General features: G+C 40.3%; 1 protein-coding gene across 1 annotated transcript in view; it reads right to left on the bottom strand.

Annotated features, from left to right (window-relative positions):
• Window positions 1-1,873: 1,873 nt before the first annotated feature.
• Window positions 1,874-16,955, bottom strand: part of TERF2 (telomeric repeat binding factor 2) — a 40,728-nt gene continuing 25,646 nt past the window's right edge. Inside the window, exons 5-11 of the mRNA XM_047078669.1 lie at window positions 15,533-15,619; window positions 14,333-14,479; window positions 12,040-12,146; window positions 10,315-10,707; window positions 5,636-5,721; window positions 3,568-3,611; window positions 1,874-3,049 (exon numbers count right to left, since the gene is read on the bottom strand). Coding sequence (XP_046934625.1) covers window positions 2,891-3,049; window positions 3,568-3,611; window positions 5,636-5,721; window positions 10,315-10,707; window positions 12,040-12,146; window positions 14,333-14,479; window positions 15,533-15,619 — 1,023 coding nt within the window. The 3' untranslated portion in view covers window positions 1,874-2,890. The remainder of the gene's footprint in view (window positions 3,050-3,567; window positions 3,612-5,635; window positions 5,722-10,314; window positions 10,708-12,039; window positions 12,147-14,332; window positions 14,480-15,532; window positions 15,620-16,955) is intronic.

Genomic DNA, 16,955 nt, shown 5'->3' on the forward strand with positions numbered 1-16,955 from the left:
CTCTCTCTCCCTCTCTCAAAAATAAGCAAACAGTAAAAAAAAAACAAAAACAAAAACAAAAATACCTCAGTGGCTTACCAAACCTACTTCATGGCTGCTAGATAGAATCTGCTACTTCAGAAGAGGTATTTCTCTCCTTCCTTTGGGCTATGGTTTTTCATACCTGCTTCTTGGGGGTAAACATTTGGTAAGTTTATTTACAACCATCTGAATATACTGACAAGGTTTGGCCGGGGAGATTCTTTCTCTTTCATATCTAATTGCTAAATGATACCTATTGCCCCAGTAGGACATATGGGGCAGATCTGTTTCAACAGAATTTGTTCTGTCCAATGCTAGAGGTTAGAGAGCAAAAAGCACAGCATGGGAGTATGTGCAAAAATTTTAATGGATAAAGTGAGCGAGAGGCAGTGGTGAAACCCCTCCACTGATAATCCTTGTTCTTTCTCCCACCTGACTGATACATTCATCTAAAACTATACAAAAACCCCTTAAAAGACTATTTCTGTTATTCAAACTCTTGATCTTTCTTCTTTTATTTATCACTTCTTCACTCACAGTGGGGAAAAAGGCTCACTGATCCACTGACCTCATGGCTGGCATTGAGCTAAGAGATTTACTTGCTTATTTATTCTCTCAACAGCCCTGCAAGCAAGAGAGGTACCATTACCTACTGACTTATAGATAAGGAAATGTTCATTCAGAGATTGAGGTGGCCGGCTCACTGTCCCAGAAGCGCGGCTGGTGCAGCTGGGGCTTTGAGTGAGCCTCACCCTCTTACCTACCAGGACAGTGTTTCTGGACAGTCTTTGAGTGCTGACAGTGTATAATGTTTTTATTTCAGCCATAATCTTAAAAAAAAAACAAAAAAGCATTAGCACCTTCTAACCAAGTATTGCTTCAGAATTCAGTGCATTGACTCCAAGTGGTAATATCTTAAGTGTCACAAAGCTAATAGGCAAAGAGCAGACTTCATAATAGTGTTCAGGTCTAGCAAAGGCTACGTGACATCACCGTACCCTTCAGGCACAGTGGTTTGCAGCAGTCTTGCTAAAGTGAAGGTGCGAGAGATTGGGATCACTTCTCAGTGCACGGTGGCACAGGCACCCCCACCCACATCCTGTCACGGCTCTAGTCCCAACACTACCCATGTCATGAGCAGTGACTTAAATTCAGCAAAAGAATCATCAGTTCACAGTACATTTCATAGTTCTATGGAAGCTGTAGGCATAGTTTTATGTGTGTACCCATTTCAATAATACTATCATAAAAACACCTCTGAAGTTACATTAAAAAGTGTTAATGGACTTATGCATTTCTCAGTTTGAGAAACACTGATAAGGATACTCTGCTTCCCTGAATATATCCCACATCTCTCTTCTACCTAGAGAGCAGAGTCTAATAATGTGAGAGTGGAGGAAAGAAAAGCTTCTGGATCCTAACCCTGTTTAGGGGAACCAGATCAATGGGGATTTGGGTCTCACCTTTTCACTGTAGCTTCATTTGGGATTAACTGATAGGAAAACAGGATACTAAATTCCAAAACATGTAAATATATAAAAAAGCTCTATAAAGTTTCTAACTTGTAGGTACAGGATGAATTTTAAAACTGTAGCATTTCTTTACAACTTGCCTTTCACTCAAATGTGAGAAAGGGGGAATTTTGTCCCAAAATATGTTATATGAAGAAATGGACAAATTAAAAGGAAGTTTCCACATCTCTGTTGGACATGGCTTTCAAGGATTGAAACACCCAATACAAGCTGACATCAGCTTCTTAACACAGTCAACATGGTTCAGCAAAGATTGTTCAACATGGTGCTACCTCCATCTGCTCATACGTGCTGTGCTAGAATTAAATAGCTACTTAACATTTGAGAGAAGCAAGACTTTAATGAAGAGTGCTACAAGTTATGGACAATAATTAGTTCTCATATTTTAAAAAAAGATTACAGAAAACACTTTACTGATTTTTTTTTTTTTTTTTTTTTTTTTTTGCCAAAAAGACAGTCTTTAAGGATGTCCGAGAGAGACAGCAAGCACAACAAGGTACAAAAGGAGAAGGGAATGTTGAGTTTCAGAGCAAGACACTAACACAGCACAATTAGGGAATCAGGCGGAAGCAACCATTTCACAAAGAATGTAATTAGGCATTTATATTCAGTCAAGATTTTTTTAAGCTTTAAAAGTCCAGCATAAGGAAGAGACTTGGGCAGGGGGACTGGGGTAAAGGGCTAAGCTTATCTACAATCACCATTTTACCAAAAAACACACTGGTTCAACCACAGGAGAGGTGGAGGTTAAACCTGCCTGCCTAGCCCAGCAAATACTGGGAGCAAATGCCAAGGCTGTCAGGTCTAGATGTTGATGTTACAACTGGCTAAAGAATTTTTAAAGAGACACTGATTCCACCAGGACTGGTCTCTCATCAACCTGGGTTCATGACAGATGAAGGTCCTTTGCATTTGCATCAGAAGGCCAAAGCTTTACCTGGAACAAGTTCACTCCAAATAATGCTCACGTTGCTGGTTTTAACAGGTCAGAGTCATGAGTGGCTCCTAACAGACTCCACCATTTCCTAGGAGAAGGTTCTACTGATTACCAGGGATTTAAATTCAAGCAAACCACTAAAGAAGGGAAATACTAATGATATTCTGGCACTGTACAAGCTATGTGCCTGTCATCTCTGCCAAGGACATGGGGTGGACTTGGCTTTGTTTCTCAGCTCCATGATCTTCAACAGCAATGAAGTAGAACTGGTACCTCCCCCATGTTGGAGGAGGATGCCCAAAATTCTCATCCCAGCCCAGCTTCTGAAAGAAAAACAGACTATCAGGGGCTATTATTAGGAACCATGCTCCTGTGAATTCTGTGGAAATGAAAGCCTGTTTCAGTTCATGCCAAGTTTTTTCATGGTCCGCCAGCGATCCTTAATCATCACAGCTGTTCGGTTAACAAATGGATAATTTTTGGAAATGGCAGCCCAGTTTCCTTCTCCATATTTCTGCACTCCAGCCTTGACCCACTCGCTTTCTTCTACAGTCCACTTCTGCAAAAGAAAACCAAAATATTTATCACAACCTGTCTCTCCACTTATTCACATTTTCCTACAATGAAGAGGTAAACTCACGAATCGTAGGACAACAATCTGAACCCAAAAGAAGGGTTTATGTTTTTAAAACATGATATAGATAAGCTAACACTGTGGATTTAGACATTTAATAATTTTCCGTGTCCTGCCATTTCATCGTCAACTAATAATCACTTCTGCATTAAAAACTTCAAACGTACGTTGTTCATAGTCAGGAAAATGTATCAGAGGTTTTTGTCCTCCTAGGTTTTTCTTCCAGAGAATTTCTTCCTTTAACTTACTTTGGATTATCTGGAATAATCCTGGATTATTTGGAAAATTGAAAGACCTTCTTCCAGGTGCATGGAAACATCCTATGTCCTATGCATGTTCCAGGTGCATGGAAGTACACCGTATGCCGTGAGGTGTGTGTACTTATTTTACCTTTGTTCTATCCACACGACCAGAAAAGGTCAGAAAATGTCATTTTAAATTACCTGCTTTCTTGTTATACTGGTTGCACTCTCTTCATCTGGTGCTGCTGGAAAACATTAAAAGTAGATTCATTTCAGAGTTCACCTTTCTCTTGTGAACAAACCACAAGAAAAAGACATCAAATGTTCTTAAAAGGAAAACTTAATTGGAATTTCCCAACATTGAGAGAAGAAAGGCTGTCACTAAATGGTAATTTGTTTTTGTCCTTTGTTTACAAGATAACAGTCATTTCAGCCAATGAGAATCTCTACAGAGCAAATAGTTTACAGACAGACATTAAATAAAGACATTCAATTAAGGTTAATAATGGATTTCAGGCTTTTTAGTAAAACCTACATGACTTTTAAAATTACTGAGTGACTGTGTTAAAACTCTAATATATGCACATATACAAGTGACCCTTAAAGAATGTGGGGGGTTAGGAGCCCCAACCCACAATCTAGTCAAAAATCTACACTGACTCCCCAAAAACTTAATAGCCTACTGTTGACCAGAAGCATTACCAATAACATAAACAGTCAATTAACACATATTTTGCATGTTATATGTAATATATTCTATACTCTTACAGTAAGCTGGAGAAAAGGTTAAGAAAGTAAGAAATAAAATTCTAAGAAAAATACATTTACAGTATTATACTGTATTTATTTTTTAAAAATGCATGTCAGTGGACCCGTGCAGTTCAAACCAGTGTTCAAGTGAAGTGTATTATAATGTTGTATGTATAATTTCTGCTTTACAACCCCTTGCTAACCACTGCTTTGAAATAACACAATTTTACTTTCGTAGGCCAGAATTTTCAAATCCCTGATCATTTTATGTACATAAAGTGTGGTTCAAGATCTTAACAAGAACAGGATGGTAAGCCTTAAACAAGAACAGGATAGTAATTATTTTTCCCCACTCAGAGAGACCATGTGAGATCTGCTCAAGTTCCACATTCTCACCATAAGGAAAGACATCAGGCCTCAAAAAAATGCACAAAGATAATTTTTCGAAAGGCCAGAGGGCTATAGGAGGGTATACTGGTATAAAAGGCATGCCGTTGCAAGCCAACAAGAGCCATTAAAAAGCTGCAAGAAAAGGCAAAATTGCACACAGGTGAAACTTGCTAGAGGTCTGCTGCAGCAGATGTGACTGTCCCAGCAGTGCTTCCTACAGCAGTGGTGGTGGTTCAGGAAAAGGGATATTTACAGACAGAGTCAGGTTATTTATTTTTAAATCGTGGAAGTACTTCATACTGTAGTGGAAGCAGATTTTGAAGCTGATAAATCTGGACTGTACTGGAAGGAGATGTTTTCTGGAACTTTTAGATCCTGTTGTTTTTAAATATTTTATGCCACTTTTATTGATTTTCTGTTACTTCCATTTCCTGTGTGATCTTGATCTTGCCAACTATGATTGTGCCAATTAAGGTACTTTTTAAGGATAAAATTGGGATTGGCAGGTTTACTGTTGTTGCTGTGTTACCAAAGTCTTTAGAATCTCCAAGATTATGTTTTAGTACTTAAGATATTTCCATTAGAATGCAAAGTATGTGGTGGGAGATACTCTGATGCAAATGCTACAAGTTTTAATATTAATTATGGAAAAGTAAAGTTTCTTATTTTGGAAAAAAATAAACTGGTAAGAGATTTTTTTTACTTAAACAAGAAATGCAGGGAATGGCCACTTCTACCTTTAATTAAAAGACTTTAGGAAGAACATCAGCTAGAATTAAATATAGGATTTATTAAAACAAAACCATGGGGTGCCCGGCTGGCTCAGTCGGTGGAGCATGCTACTGTTGTTGATCTCAGGGCTGTGAGTTCAAGCCCTGAGAACTTGGGTGTGAAGCCTACTAAAAAAAAAATTTTTTTTAATTAAAAATTCTGTTTAAAGTGCTGCTTTGACAGTCTCCATCGTTTAATGGGAAAGGACATAAAACTGACTCCTCATGAATCACAATGAGGAACTTACTAGACTTATACAAGTTTGGAGACAAGCAGTTTCTGGAACATTAATGTGATAGTAACAGGCATCTATACTTCAGCTACTGTCAAGGAGACCAAGGAGAACGTCCTAGCTTACCCTGAACTTGAAACAGTTCATCCTCTTCCACCCATGTCTCTTTTTCTTCAACCCCATTAGAGCTGTTCCATTTGCCTTTGGGTACTCTGAGGGGAGATCAACAAGAGGACAAGATGTAAAACAGATTCATCAGGGTCGTCCCATATTTTACCCTCGGCTCTCTCATGGCCTGTACTCCTCCCTGTTCTGTGACCACAGTGGAGATCCATTTACAATTCCCAAAGTCCTGACCTGGCCAGGCGTCTCCATGTCATTGTCCCGCAGGCTGCAGGATCATCCCTCAAACTCAGCAATGAATGAATACACCACTGTCCCCCTCAAAATCTGTTCATTTTCCTGTTCTTGGTTGGTTGGTTGGTTTGGATTCTCATTTTAAAGGTCTCACTCAGCGTTCTTCTAACCCAGAACATGCAAACTGCTCCCAGTTCTTCAAAGACATGCCCTGGTCCTATCTCTGAACTGCATTCTTTTCCCTCTCCATTCCCCTTGTCCAAGCACTGGTACCTTTCACCAGTATCACTAGTCTCTTAACTGGAGTCTCTGTCCTCAGCCCCTTCCCCTTCCAAAACCACCTGAACATCAGTCTGAAATTACCTCATCTCTGTTCCATGATGGCTTCTCCCTGCCTCAACATTGAAGCCTGTATGGGTGAATGAAGATCCTCCAGTCTGGCTCCAGACAGTTTCTTGCTACCAAAGCCTCCTCTCTCCACCCACACCAGCACAAACGGCAGCCATGCCTTCTGCTCTTTTCCTTCTATAAGCTCTGTTCTTTCCTCTCTACACTTCCCTCTGCTTGGGATTCCCTTCCCTGCGAAGTAAAATTCTACCCATTTTTTAAGGCCATCATTCCCAGTGAAGCTTACCCTAAGTCCTGGCCCCCAATACACACAAAAAGCCTCCACTTCTCTGCCCTTGTGGTTGTGCTTCCACTTTATTAAACAGCCAGTTCACAGCATACCCCTTAATCATAAGCACCTTGAAGGCAAGCTCTGTATCTTCATTTGTCTACCTCAAACATCTAGCACAGTAACACATAATCTAGCAGGAGCTGGAGAAGTAAATGCTAGAGTAGTAACAGGATTATCAAAGAGCTGCAAATAAATTAAACCACTGAAGATCAGAGTGTAAGCAAATAAGAATCCTTCCTGTAAAAGTGAAATGTTAAGTACCTGAGTGTAATCAAAAAAAGTCCCAAAGCTAAAGAAATAATCCCAAACTTGAATTATTGAATAAATGAAAATTGTAGTCAGTCTTTTCTATTCAACTTTAACTATGTTTACCTGATTAATAATAAATGGCCCTCGGAACATAACACAGCACAAATCTGATATCAGAATTGTAACATCTTTTACAAAGCAAACATGTAAAGTATCTGATTTTAATTTTGAAGAATTTATATAGGTCGAATGACTTGTAAAACTTGACCAACAGAGTACAGAGACAAACCTCTGCCTCCTTCCCCAACCATGAATGGAAATTTATTTTTAACACTGGCTAGGTATTTTGCAAATGAGTGATGAAAGCTGTTCACTTAAGAAGTACACAGACTTGGAAAAAATTCCTTGAGTTCCAGGAGTTTTCTATGAAATTGCCTACATGGCTGAGACAAATGGTAAACTATCTACTTTACTTTATTTTTAAGCTGGGTCATATCCCCAAAAATATTATTTCTGAGAATAATTTGCTTGAGACAAAGTGAAAAAAATTACATGATGTTTTTCCTTTTCAGGATATTAACTGTGTTAATTACTGTTTATAAATAAAAGTCAGGATTATAGCTTTAGTTTTCTGCCTGCTTATCCCCATGCTGGGATAAAACTGATTTTAACCTCTGGGACTGTCATTTTCACCCATGTGTCTGTTCACTCTGCCTGCAGACAACTATGGTAACCTCCTGCTCCTCCTTTGAACGCAACACTTATTCTGTGTACACACGTTTGGTTTTGCCTAACTTCATTTGTGGAAGGGGCTGAAATCGGTCCTCATCTCACTGTGAGGTGGCTGTGTAATCCTAGGCAAGTCACGTCACTTCCTGGTCCTTAAGCTCCTATTGGTAAAGTTAGAACTTGATGAGCAGTGAATGGGCTAGAGGGGTCTGGTCTAGAGGGGTCGGCAAACTACAGCCTCTGGCTGCTGGTTTTTGTACAATCCTTGAGCTAAGAATGGTTTTTACATTTTCAACGGGTTGGTACAATCCTTGAGCTAAGAATGGTTTTTACATTTTCAACGGGTTGTAACAAAACAAAACCAAAAATAAGCAATAGAGACACAAGTGGCCAGGAAGCCTAAAATGTTAACCCTTTGCTGGCCTTTTATGTAAGTTTTGGGTAGGACCCTTTAAATTGCAAGAAACCAAGAATTATTATTTTATTTGGTTAACAAATAGCTAATAAGCATTTGCCCTGTGCCAAGTGCCATTGGACATATAAAAATCTACTAGTTGTGACCCTGCCCTCCAGATGATATACCCTAATCCTGCCTTCAATTCCACCAGCCCAGCTTCCTCCAGATCCTGACTACTCATTCAGTAGCAGTCTCCAGCCACCTATCTGATCTCTTTGCCTCAGTGCCTATTCAGAAGCCATCCGTGGTAGTTCATCAGGCCCTCAGATTAGCTGTAGTAGAATTATCTGGGGTATAGTTAGAAAAGCAGATTACAGATCCTGCCCCTTCTAATTCAGTACTCAGGATCCTGGGATTATCTATTTTATTAAACATCCCACAGGTCACTGTGATAGGAAGCCCAGCTTAAGAACCTCTGACTGATAGAATACAAAAAGAATTCAAGACCTAGCCCATCTACCCATCCACACATTTCTTCCCTTCATCCTCTCTGTGCATTATATTCTTTTGCCATACAGAATACATGATGTTTTCTGGAGCATACTAGGCTTTCTCATGACTATACAAGAGATCCCTGCTGTCTAGAACCCCCACCCCACAATATGCTTGATGACCTCTTATTCATCCTTCAAGGTCAGCTCAACATTTGCTCCTCTGCAAGGCTTGTTCCACCCACAACTTTGCTGAGCAGACTGAGCTCTTCTTCCCTGGAGCTCCCAGGTACCTCACCAGCAAATCCTTTAGCCAGGCTTTTACTGTAAAGGACCAGAGAGTACCTTCAGATTTGCAGGCCTTACTGTCTGTGTTGCAATTATTCAACTCAGTGTAGCATCAAGAGCAGCCACAAACAATACATATGTGATGTTTGTGGCTGAATTCCAGAAGTGGGTGCCAGACATATTTGGCCCAGAAGCTGTAGTTTGCCAACCTCTGCTTTAGAATACCCTTCAAACTTCATGCGCTTGACACATGAGAGAGGTAAACAGGTCTAAATCTTCACGAATCTTCCCATTTATGAAACCACTGTAATCATGCATTCTCTACAGTTTCCTCATCTGTTCATAGCAGTAATATCTATGCTTTACAGGACTGCTGCAAGGAATAAAGGAGATCATGTATCAAATGAGAATGAAAGTGTGTTGAGCTCCATTTGCTTGCCCAGCCAATGACTCACTCACTTCCCAATGTAGGTAATGGTATGTATTGTGCAGATTTGTGCCTGAGTATTAATCATTTAGATGCCACAGCCTCTCTGGGCACCTAGCACATGCATGTCAGAGCAGTGGTAGAGATGGCAATGACCTTGGGTGACCAGTGAGATGATCACTTAAAGCAGGGTTGGCAGGGGAGATTCATGGAAGAAGCAGAATTTTAAGAAGCATCTTGGTGTAGGTGGTGTATGGGCCATTGACTTTTTGAGTCAAGACTGATTAGGGTTAAAAATCCCAAAGCCCAACTTTGCCACTTTTCAGCTTTGTGATTTCAGGCAAATTAATAACTTTTCTAAACCTTTGTCATCTAAAAGTGGGGCTAACATATCACTTACAGAGTGAGGATTCTAGAGATTCAGTAAAATAATATGTGAAAAGTGCTTGGCCCATGGAAAGTACTTCATCAATATCAGCTTCTCTTCCCTTTGAAGGAGGGATGGGATTCTCACAAGCAATAATGGAGGAATGAAAACCCAATTGTGAGGAATGAGAGGAAGCAAGAAGAGTACAGCAGTAGAAACAAAGAGAGTATGTTCCAGACAGAACAAGCAAACCAGTTTGCTTAGAGGAAGGATCCACAAGAGAGCACAAAGGGTAGCAAAACTTAAAAGCCAGCCCATGACAGGGAGCAAAATATAAGCATTCTAACCACTGCCCCACAGAGCCTAGCAGAATGTGAGAGATTAGAAGATATTTACTGAGTTTGCCAAGTCTTAAATACTCATAGAAGGTGCAAAACTATAAATATTCATAAATCTTTTTAAGGATCAAAGTCTAAAGTGGCCTAACTCAAACAAATTTCTTTTAACAAGGAAGACTGATACTTAGTAGTCAAGGCACTCAGAAGTTTGCTAAAAATGAAAGCAGCAATGAGTAGGAGGCTCTGAAACCCTTCCATCCTCACTCACGCCTAGTGCAATGCCTCGAAGCCCACGGGTGGGGCTTCAGAACTGGCAGGGATGGCTATGTCGTCACTCCCCACTCCCAAGTCACATTCTAGCAGTCTGAGCAAGCCTTGGTGGTGAATAACTTAGCTGAAAGTTACTTCATTCATGGAAGCAATACCAGGCCCAACCAGGACCACCAACCAGCCCCAAAACTGCCACAAAGAACGTCTTCATACTTGGGATTCTTCTCCCCAGGGAGGGGTTGGTTGAGAACGGTGGGCTTGGATGGTGATGCCGGGATGACCTCCTGGGAGGAGTCGAGGCCTGGGCTCGGCTCAGTACTCTGGCTGTCCTCCTCCAAAACCAATCTGCTTATTGTCATGCGCTTGTTCTTGGGCTGCAGTTCAGAGCCACCCTCACCCTCAGTAGGGGCTGAACTTTCATTTTCATCTTTTCTTGGTCTCTTGTTTTTGAGGGCTGGTGATGGCAGAGACACTTGATTAGGAAGTACCAGATCTTTCTGGTCCAGTTTTGAGAAGGCTGCCTCAGAATCTTGTGCACTGGACAGAGTCTTGAAAGCTGCTTTCAGGGTCATAATTCCAATGGTGGTTGGGGTACTCCGTAACTGCCTACACATGAAGCAGATATACAAAGATCAGTCTCACCATTACTGATGCTCATCCAAACAGCCACAACTTTTCCAAAGTGTGAAGCTTCAAATTAGAGGACTCCTCAAGTTGAGGACACTTCATTTGGAAAAAAAAAAAAAAAAAACGTTGCTCAAAACAACCTTTAATTATAAAGCTTCCATTTATAAGCATAAATAGAGGCTTTATATGATACAGAAGTTGAACTCTGGAGTTTAAACTCCCAAGTAAGAGAACCTTAAAGGACTAGGGCCAATGACACTCCTCTTCCAAGAGACCTCCTTAGCCAGCATGCTAATCCCTTTAGTCTGCATGAACTATAGCAACTACGTCAGAACTGTGTATAGTGCCGAATAGCTACGAGTCTGTCTGGGCAACCAAATGACAATTCAGCAATCTCACCTTGAAGTCTAAACTCTTCTTCCAGCTCTCCAGTTCAACCCTCATGTGAAAGAAGGAAAAGACTGGTCTCCATTCTGCCCCCTTTCTCCTACAGTACACTTATAAATGGGATTTTGAGAATTGTCAGAGTTAGAAGTGTGCCAGTCTTGGAACAATGAGAAACTGCCTTTTCATAATAAAGTTAAGTTCAACTATGATTTGGAATAACTGGAATAATTAAATTAAAAACTGTTAGGAGAGGGCAAACTGGCACCCTACAAGCCAAACCCAGCTGACAGATATGTCTTGTTGCCTAACCTATGCAAGTTTTGTTTTCTTTAAATTGGACTAATTGCCTCCCCAAACTGGGAAAGGTCAAAAAACAAAACAAAAACAAAACTGGATGTCTCACATAAAAATTTGAACTGAAGTTTGGGCATCCTTGGACATTTCCACATTGCAACAATCACACGAAGCTGAAAAGCATGCCCTCTCTGGTTCACACTCACATGCTCTGAAATGCGTTATCCTGTACTCACTCCTGTACATTTTCTACTGGGCCCCCAAAGGCATCTAAACCCTGCTTTAACAACTTGTCTTGGGAATCTGATTCACAAGTCTGAACAGTGCATTAAGAGATCAGGTATCCACAAGGACGTAATGAGTGAATATGGGCAAGGCAAGGACAGGACAACAGAGAAGGAAAGAACCTTTGAGGAACAACCAGTCAGGAACTTCTGTCAGGGATATGACATCGCATCTTCAACATTCTCATTTTCCCGAGGTGTGCTCTGTAACTCCCACACTGCCTTGTATAAGTCACCAAATAACATGTCAGTACTAGGAGAAACTAACTGATTCTACTCTAAGGAGACTGCTTCCAACAGACTACCCTTATGTTTCCCCAAGATCGCAAAAGGGCATCCCTCTCACCTTGCAGGTTCTCTGAGTGGCTTCTGCACAGGCTCTGGTGCTGGCTGTTTATCTTCCTTCACTGTACCTGAGGCGACAGTCTCAGATTTCAAAGCTTTTTTGGCCATCTGGGAAAAGAAGGATGTCATCAGGAAGAGGAAGTCACAGAATTTCATTAAATCTCTTCTTTCACGAACGTACACACTCAACATGCAAACATGTTCACTTATAAATCCACTCAAGGCATAAACTAGAGGAGGACATACAAAGGGAAAGAATTCACAAGAACTATCTCAAATGTCTTGCTTTTTTTCTTTCCTCAAAAGATGGCTCACAATTTTCTATACTAAAGGAGAACTCAATTTGAGTGGTGCTGACCATCTTGACACTGCAAGAATTCAACCTTTTGGACAACAAACAAGTATGTGATTTGACTCTACTTCCTCTTCCATTCTTCCAATCTCATCTCTAATCTAGTTTCTGAATGCTGAATATACTTCTGGGGTCATGGACAAAAGTCAAACTTTTTTTTCCAAACTTGGGGTAACTAATGCTTATATTAATATCTTTTACTTTGTGTATAAATTTTTTTATAAAACATATTTCACAAATATGTTTTTCCTATTAACTCTGAAAATCCTTACTTATACCACATAAAGCCCTGAGTGGGCCAATCCTGCTCTAACAACAACTGCCCATTTGTCTCCCTCTGACTGAAGTTTTATACATTTCCAATTAGTCTAGTATCATTCTGTTTCAGATATGCATATCTGTAACAAGTGGTGTCTTAAGAACTGAGAGTTCTAAGGGTGTCTGGCTGGCTCAGTCAGTAGAGCGTGTGACTCTTGATCTCAGGGTCATGAGTTCAAACCCCATGTTGGGCGTGGAGCCTACTTAAAAAAAAAAAAAAGAGGGGGCAGTGCCTGGATGGCTCAATCATCTGAGCGTTTGACTCTTGATTTCGGCACAGGTCATGATTTCATGGTCCTGGGATCACGCAGGCTTTGCGCTGGGCATGGAGCCTGCTTGGGATTCTCTCTCTCTCTCTCTCCCTCTGCCCCTCCCCCACTTGCACATGCTCTCTCTTAAAAAAAAAAAAAAGAGAAAAAGAAAAAAAAAGAACAAAGTTTTGTCCCCCGCCCTCCCCCCAACAGTAGAAGGTTATTTTTCCAGTTATCTGGAATACAAAATAAAGGACCCCAGGCCAGGCTCAAGTATCCTGACACTTGCTCCCTGAATATTCCAAACTATCTGCTTTACAGATAATTTCACATCTGCCAAATGACTGCTGGGACACCTAACACTAGTCTAATATGGGCCTGGCAGATCTACTGTTATGAGCTAAGATATTTTCTTTCTTTCTTTCTTTTCAAGATTTTACTTTTAACTAATTTCTACACTCAACATGGGGCTTGAACTCACAGCCCCAAGATCAAGAGTCATGTGCTCTATTGACTGAATCAGCCAGCCTCCCTGAGCTAAGATATTCTCAGATGTTGGTGATTTAAAAAAAATTTTTTTTTCAACGTTTATTTATTTTTGGGACAGAGAGAGACAGAGCATGAATGGGGGAGGGGCAGAGAGAGAGGGAGACACAGAATCGGAAACAGGCTCCAGGCTCTGAGCCATCAGCCCAGAGCCTGACGCGGGGCTCGAACTCACGGACCGCGAGATCGTGACCTGGCTGAAGTCGGACGCTTAACCGACTGCGCCACCCAGGCACCCCATAAAACCAAAATCAAACCAAAACAAAACCCTCTCACTCAGTTTTCCAATATCACAGGCCACCCTATAGGACACACTAGGTTCTTATTCTTCCACATGCTGTCCTGAGCCTCACTGCTGCCATTCTTTATGCTGATCACTTTGATCCAATTAAAGAACGTCTTCATTTAGTTTATGCCTTATCATACTTCTCATCACACCTTTCTTCTCCAGTTATTCCTTCCTCCTCTTAACAACCCTATTATACTGGATCTACCAAACCACTCTTGCTCCCGAACTGAACTCAAATTTCATCTCCTTTGGGAGCCACCACTCATTTCAAGTGTTCCCCTACTTTAACCACAACAGATTAATCACATGTAGGAGGTATAAATGGAAGGTGAAGGAAACCAGGTACGTTCCATGTACCTCTGTCAGAATCTCCGCTTCTGTATATTTAAGGCATTTAATTAAGGAAGACAGTGTATATAAATCAAAAGTCTTTTACACACATTTACTCTTTTCACTTCTAAAAAGAGCTGGCTTTTCTAATTGCCTGCACATCCTCAAGGCCACATCACAGTTACGGGAAGAGAAGGCCAAGCCCCACCGTGAGGAGGTAGGGCTCTGCGTCATCCAGGTGACTCTCCAGGAAGCGCAGCATCTTCTGCTGGAAGGTCTCATAGGAAAAGTTCTGGATAACAGGGTGGGCCAAGTTCTTCTCACGGATAATGTTCAGGAGATCATTTCTCAGCTTCTACACAAAGGACCGATATTTGCAACATAAGAAAGGAGAACTCTAGTAAAAATTCAGTGATGGTGAGTTGAGACAACACTATCGACTTTCAAATGCTGTCAATGGCCATCAGTGTTCATATATAGGAAGGGGAGCCTACCACAAAGAACAGGGCAATAAATTATGGATCAGCCATAATGGGTTAGTATGTAGCTATAAAAAAATACGAAGAACTTAGGATCTAAAGTACCTTTACACATTTACATAAAGATTTTTAAACTTAAGGAAAAAAAGAATGAAGAAGCTCCTTATGTGCTAATATAGAATGACCTTCAAAATATATTAAGTGAAAAAAGCAATTTACAAAATGCTCAAATTAGTGTGTAGAATATGCTCACAGGTATATATGGGAAGAGCAGGAAGAATGGATATATGTATCTCTGTATACACACACATAGGCTTGTTTGCTTGCATATGCATAGGCTAGACTATCTCTGAAAGGATAAAAGAAAAAAAAAAAACACTGGTTGTCTATGAGGAGATGAATGAGGTGGCTAAGTCAAGAGATAAGAGAATTTTCACTAAGCTCTTTTGTTGTACTTTTTGAATTTTATTATGTACATGTATTACCTTTTCAAAAACTAAAATTTAGATTTACAAAGGAAAGAAAAAAAAAAAGAGCAGGGCACCAACAGAGCTTTTGACACCAGAAAATAGAGGAGTTAAGTCCTCACCAAGGCTGGTTCTCAAGTCTCCAGAATCAGCATTTATGTAAATAAAGTTAGGAGTGTTACCCGAAGTTGATAGCTTAATGCCTGGTGCTGATCACTTAAATAAAGTTCTGCCACAAACCAGACAGAAATGGGCAAGAAAATAATTTAGGTAAATTTGTACAATACAAAATAAATTTTGAAAAGTCAATCTCACAATGTTTTTATCCCGTATATAAAAGACAACATGCTAAGGATGCCAAATATTTAAATTACATTCCTGACAAAGAACCCTTTCCCTGTTTCCCCACAAAAAACAATGAGATGGATTTAAGTCAGGGAAGCAAAAGTATATCAAATTTACCTGAGTTGTGGGGTCCTTGGACATATGTTTTTTCAAAATTTTTGAAGCCTTTTCAAATTCTTTGTTTTTGATACAAATAATGACAGCCTACAAAAGGGGGAAAAAAACCTTTTTTTTTTAACTGTTGTAATAATGACAGGAGTAATCAGAAAATCAGGTACTAAAATAAACTACTAAAAAGTAAAAGTGAGCCTTATTTACCCAAGAAATTTTTCACAATCTATCAAATTCCTGTACTTAAAAACTAACAGTCACTGCTCAGGCATTATGAACAACTGTAAGCACTCTTCTTTCATTGTGTAGGGTAGTAGATTTTCAACATTACACTGGATTTTTAAAAAATAGCTGATAAAGCAAAATCTGATCCTCTGGATTACAGACCATTTACCCAAATTGAATAGGGCCTCCCAAGGAAAAGCAAAATGGACAGGAGTCATTCCAGGTCCCCAGAACAATTGGATCTGTTCTTTTTGGACGCAAAGCTTTGATATAATGATGGGGACAGAGTGGGGATGATAGACTGTTGGGGGGGGGAAAGCCATTTGCTGACCATAGGGTTCGGCTCTCCATTCAGGAAAGGCCTGAGGCCATTTCTGTAGGAGAACCAACACAGCCTCTGACTACCGTAAAACCCCAGCTGGCAACTCCAGTTAAAAGTGTACAGGAAATTACTGAGATGAACAAATCCAATGCATCCACATGTAACACACAAAAGGGGCAAAATTCCCGGCAGAATGAAAAAGTCTCATCAGCTACAGAGAAAAAGAAGAGTCCTTTCATAAAGAAACCCCAAGAAAAGATATGCAGAGGTAAAATGACAGTGATCAAAAATTTTTAGGGATTTTTTTTTTAGATTTTATTTTTTAAGTAATCTTTTTTTTTTTTTTAATTTTTTTTTTTTTTCCAACGTTTTTTATTTATTTTGGGACAGAGAGAGACAGAGCATGAACGGGGGAGGGGCAGAGAGAGAGGGAGACACAGAATCGGAAACAGGCTCCAGGCTCCGAGCCATCAGCCCAGAGCCTGACGCGGGGCTCGAACTCACGGACTGCGAGATCGTGACCTGGCTGAAGTCGGATGCTTAACCGACTGCGCCACCCAGGCGCCCCTAAGTAATCTTTACACCCAATGTGGGCTCAAATTCACAACCCCGAGATCAAAAGTCACATGCTCCACTGACTGAGCCAGCCAGGCACCCCAAGGGATATTTAAAAAATATATGTGTACATTTTTTTTTTTTAATTAGAAAAGCCAGGGGAAAGTTGGGAGCATTTGGAGTTATCTTACAGAATAAAGTAGCTACTCTAAATCCTGTGTCAAAGAGAGGTATAAAAAACATATCACACACACACACACACACACACACACACACACACACACGGTAAGGAAAACTCGTCTACAGATATTTTCAATCTTCATTTCA

This window comes from Lynx rufus, unplaced genomic scaffold, assembly GCF_022079265.1.
Source record: "Lynx rufus isolate CCGP_SWC_20201006 ecotype Redwood Valley unplaced genomic scaffold, mLynRuf1.p SCAF_16, whole genome shotgun sequence".
In the NCBI taxonomy this organism is placed as follows: domain Eukaryota; kingdom Metazoa; phylum Chordata; class Mammalia; order Carnivora; family Felidae; genus Lynx; species Lynx rufus.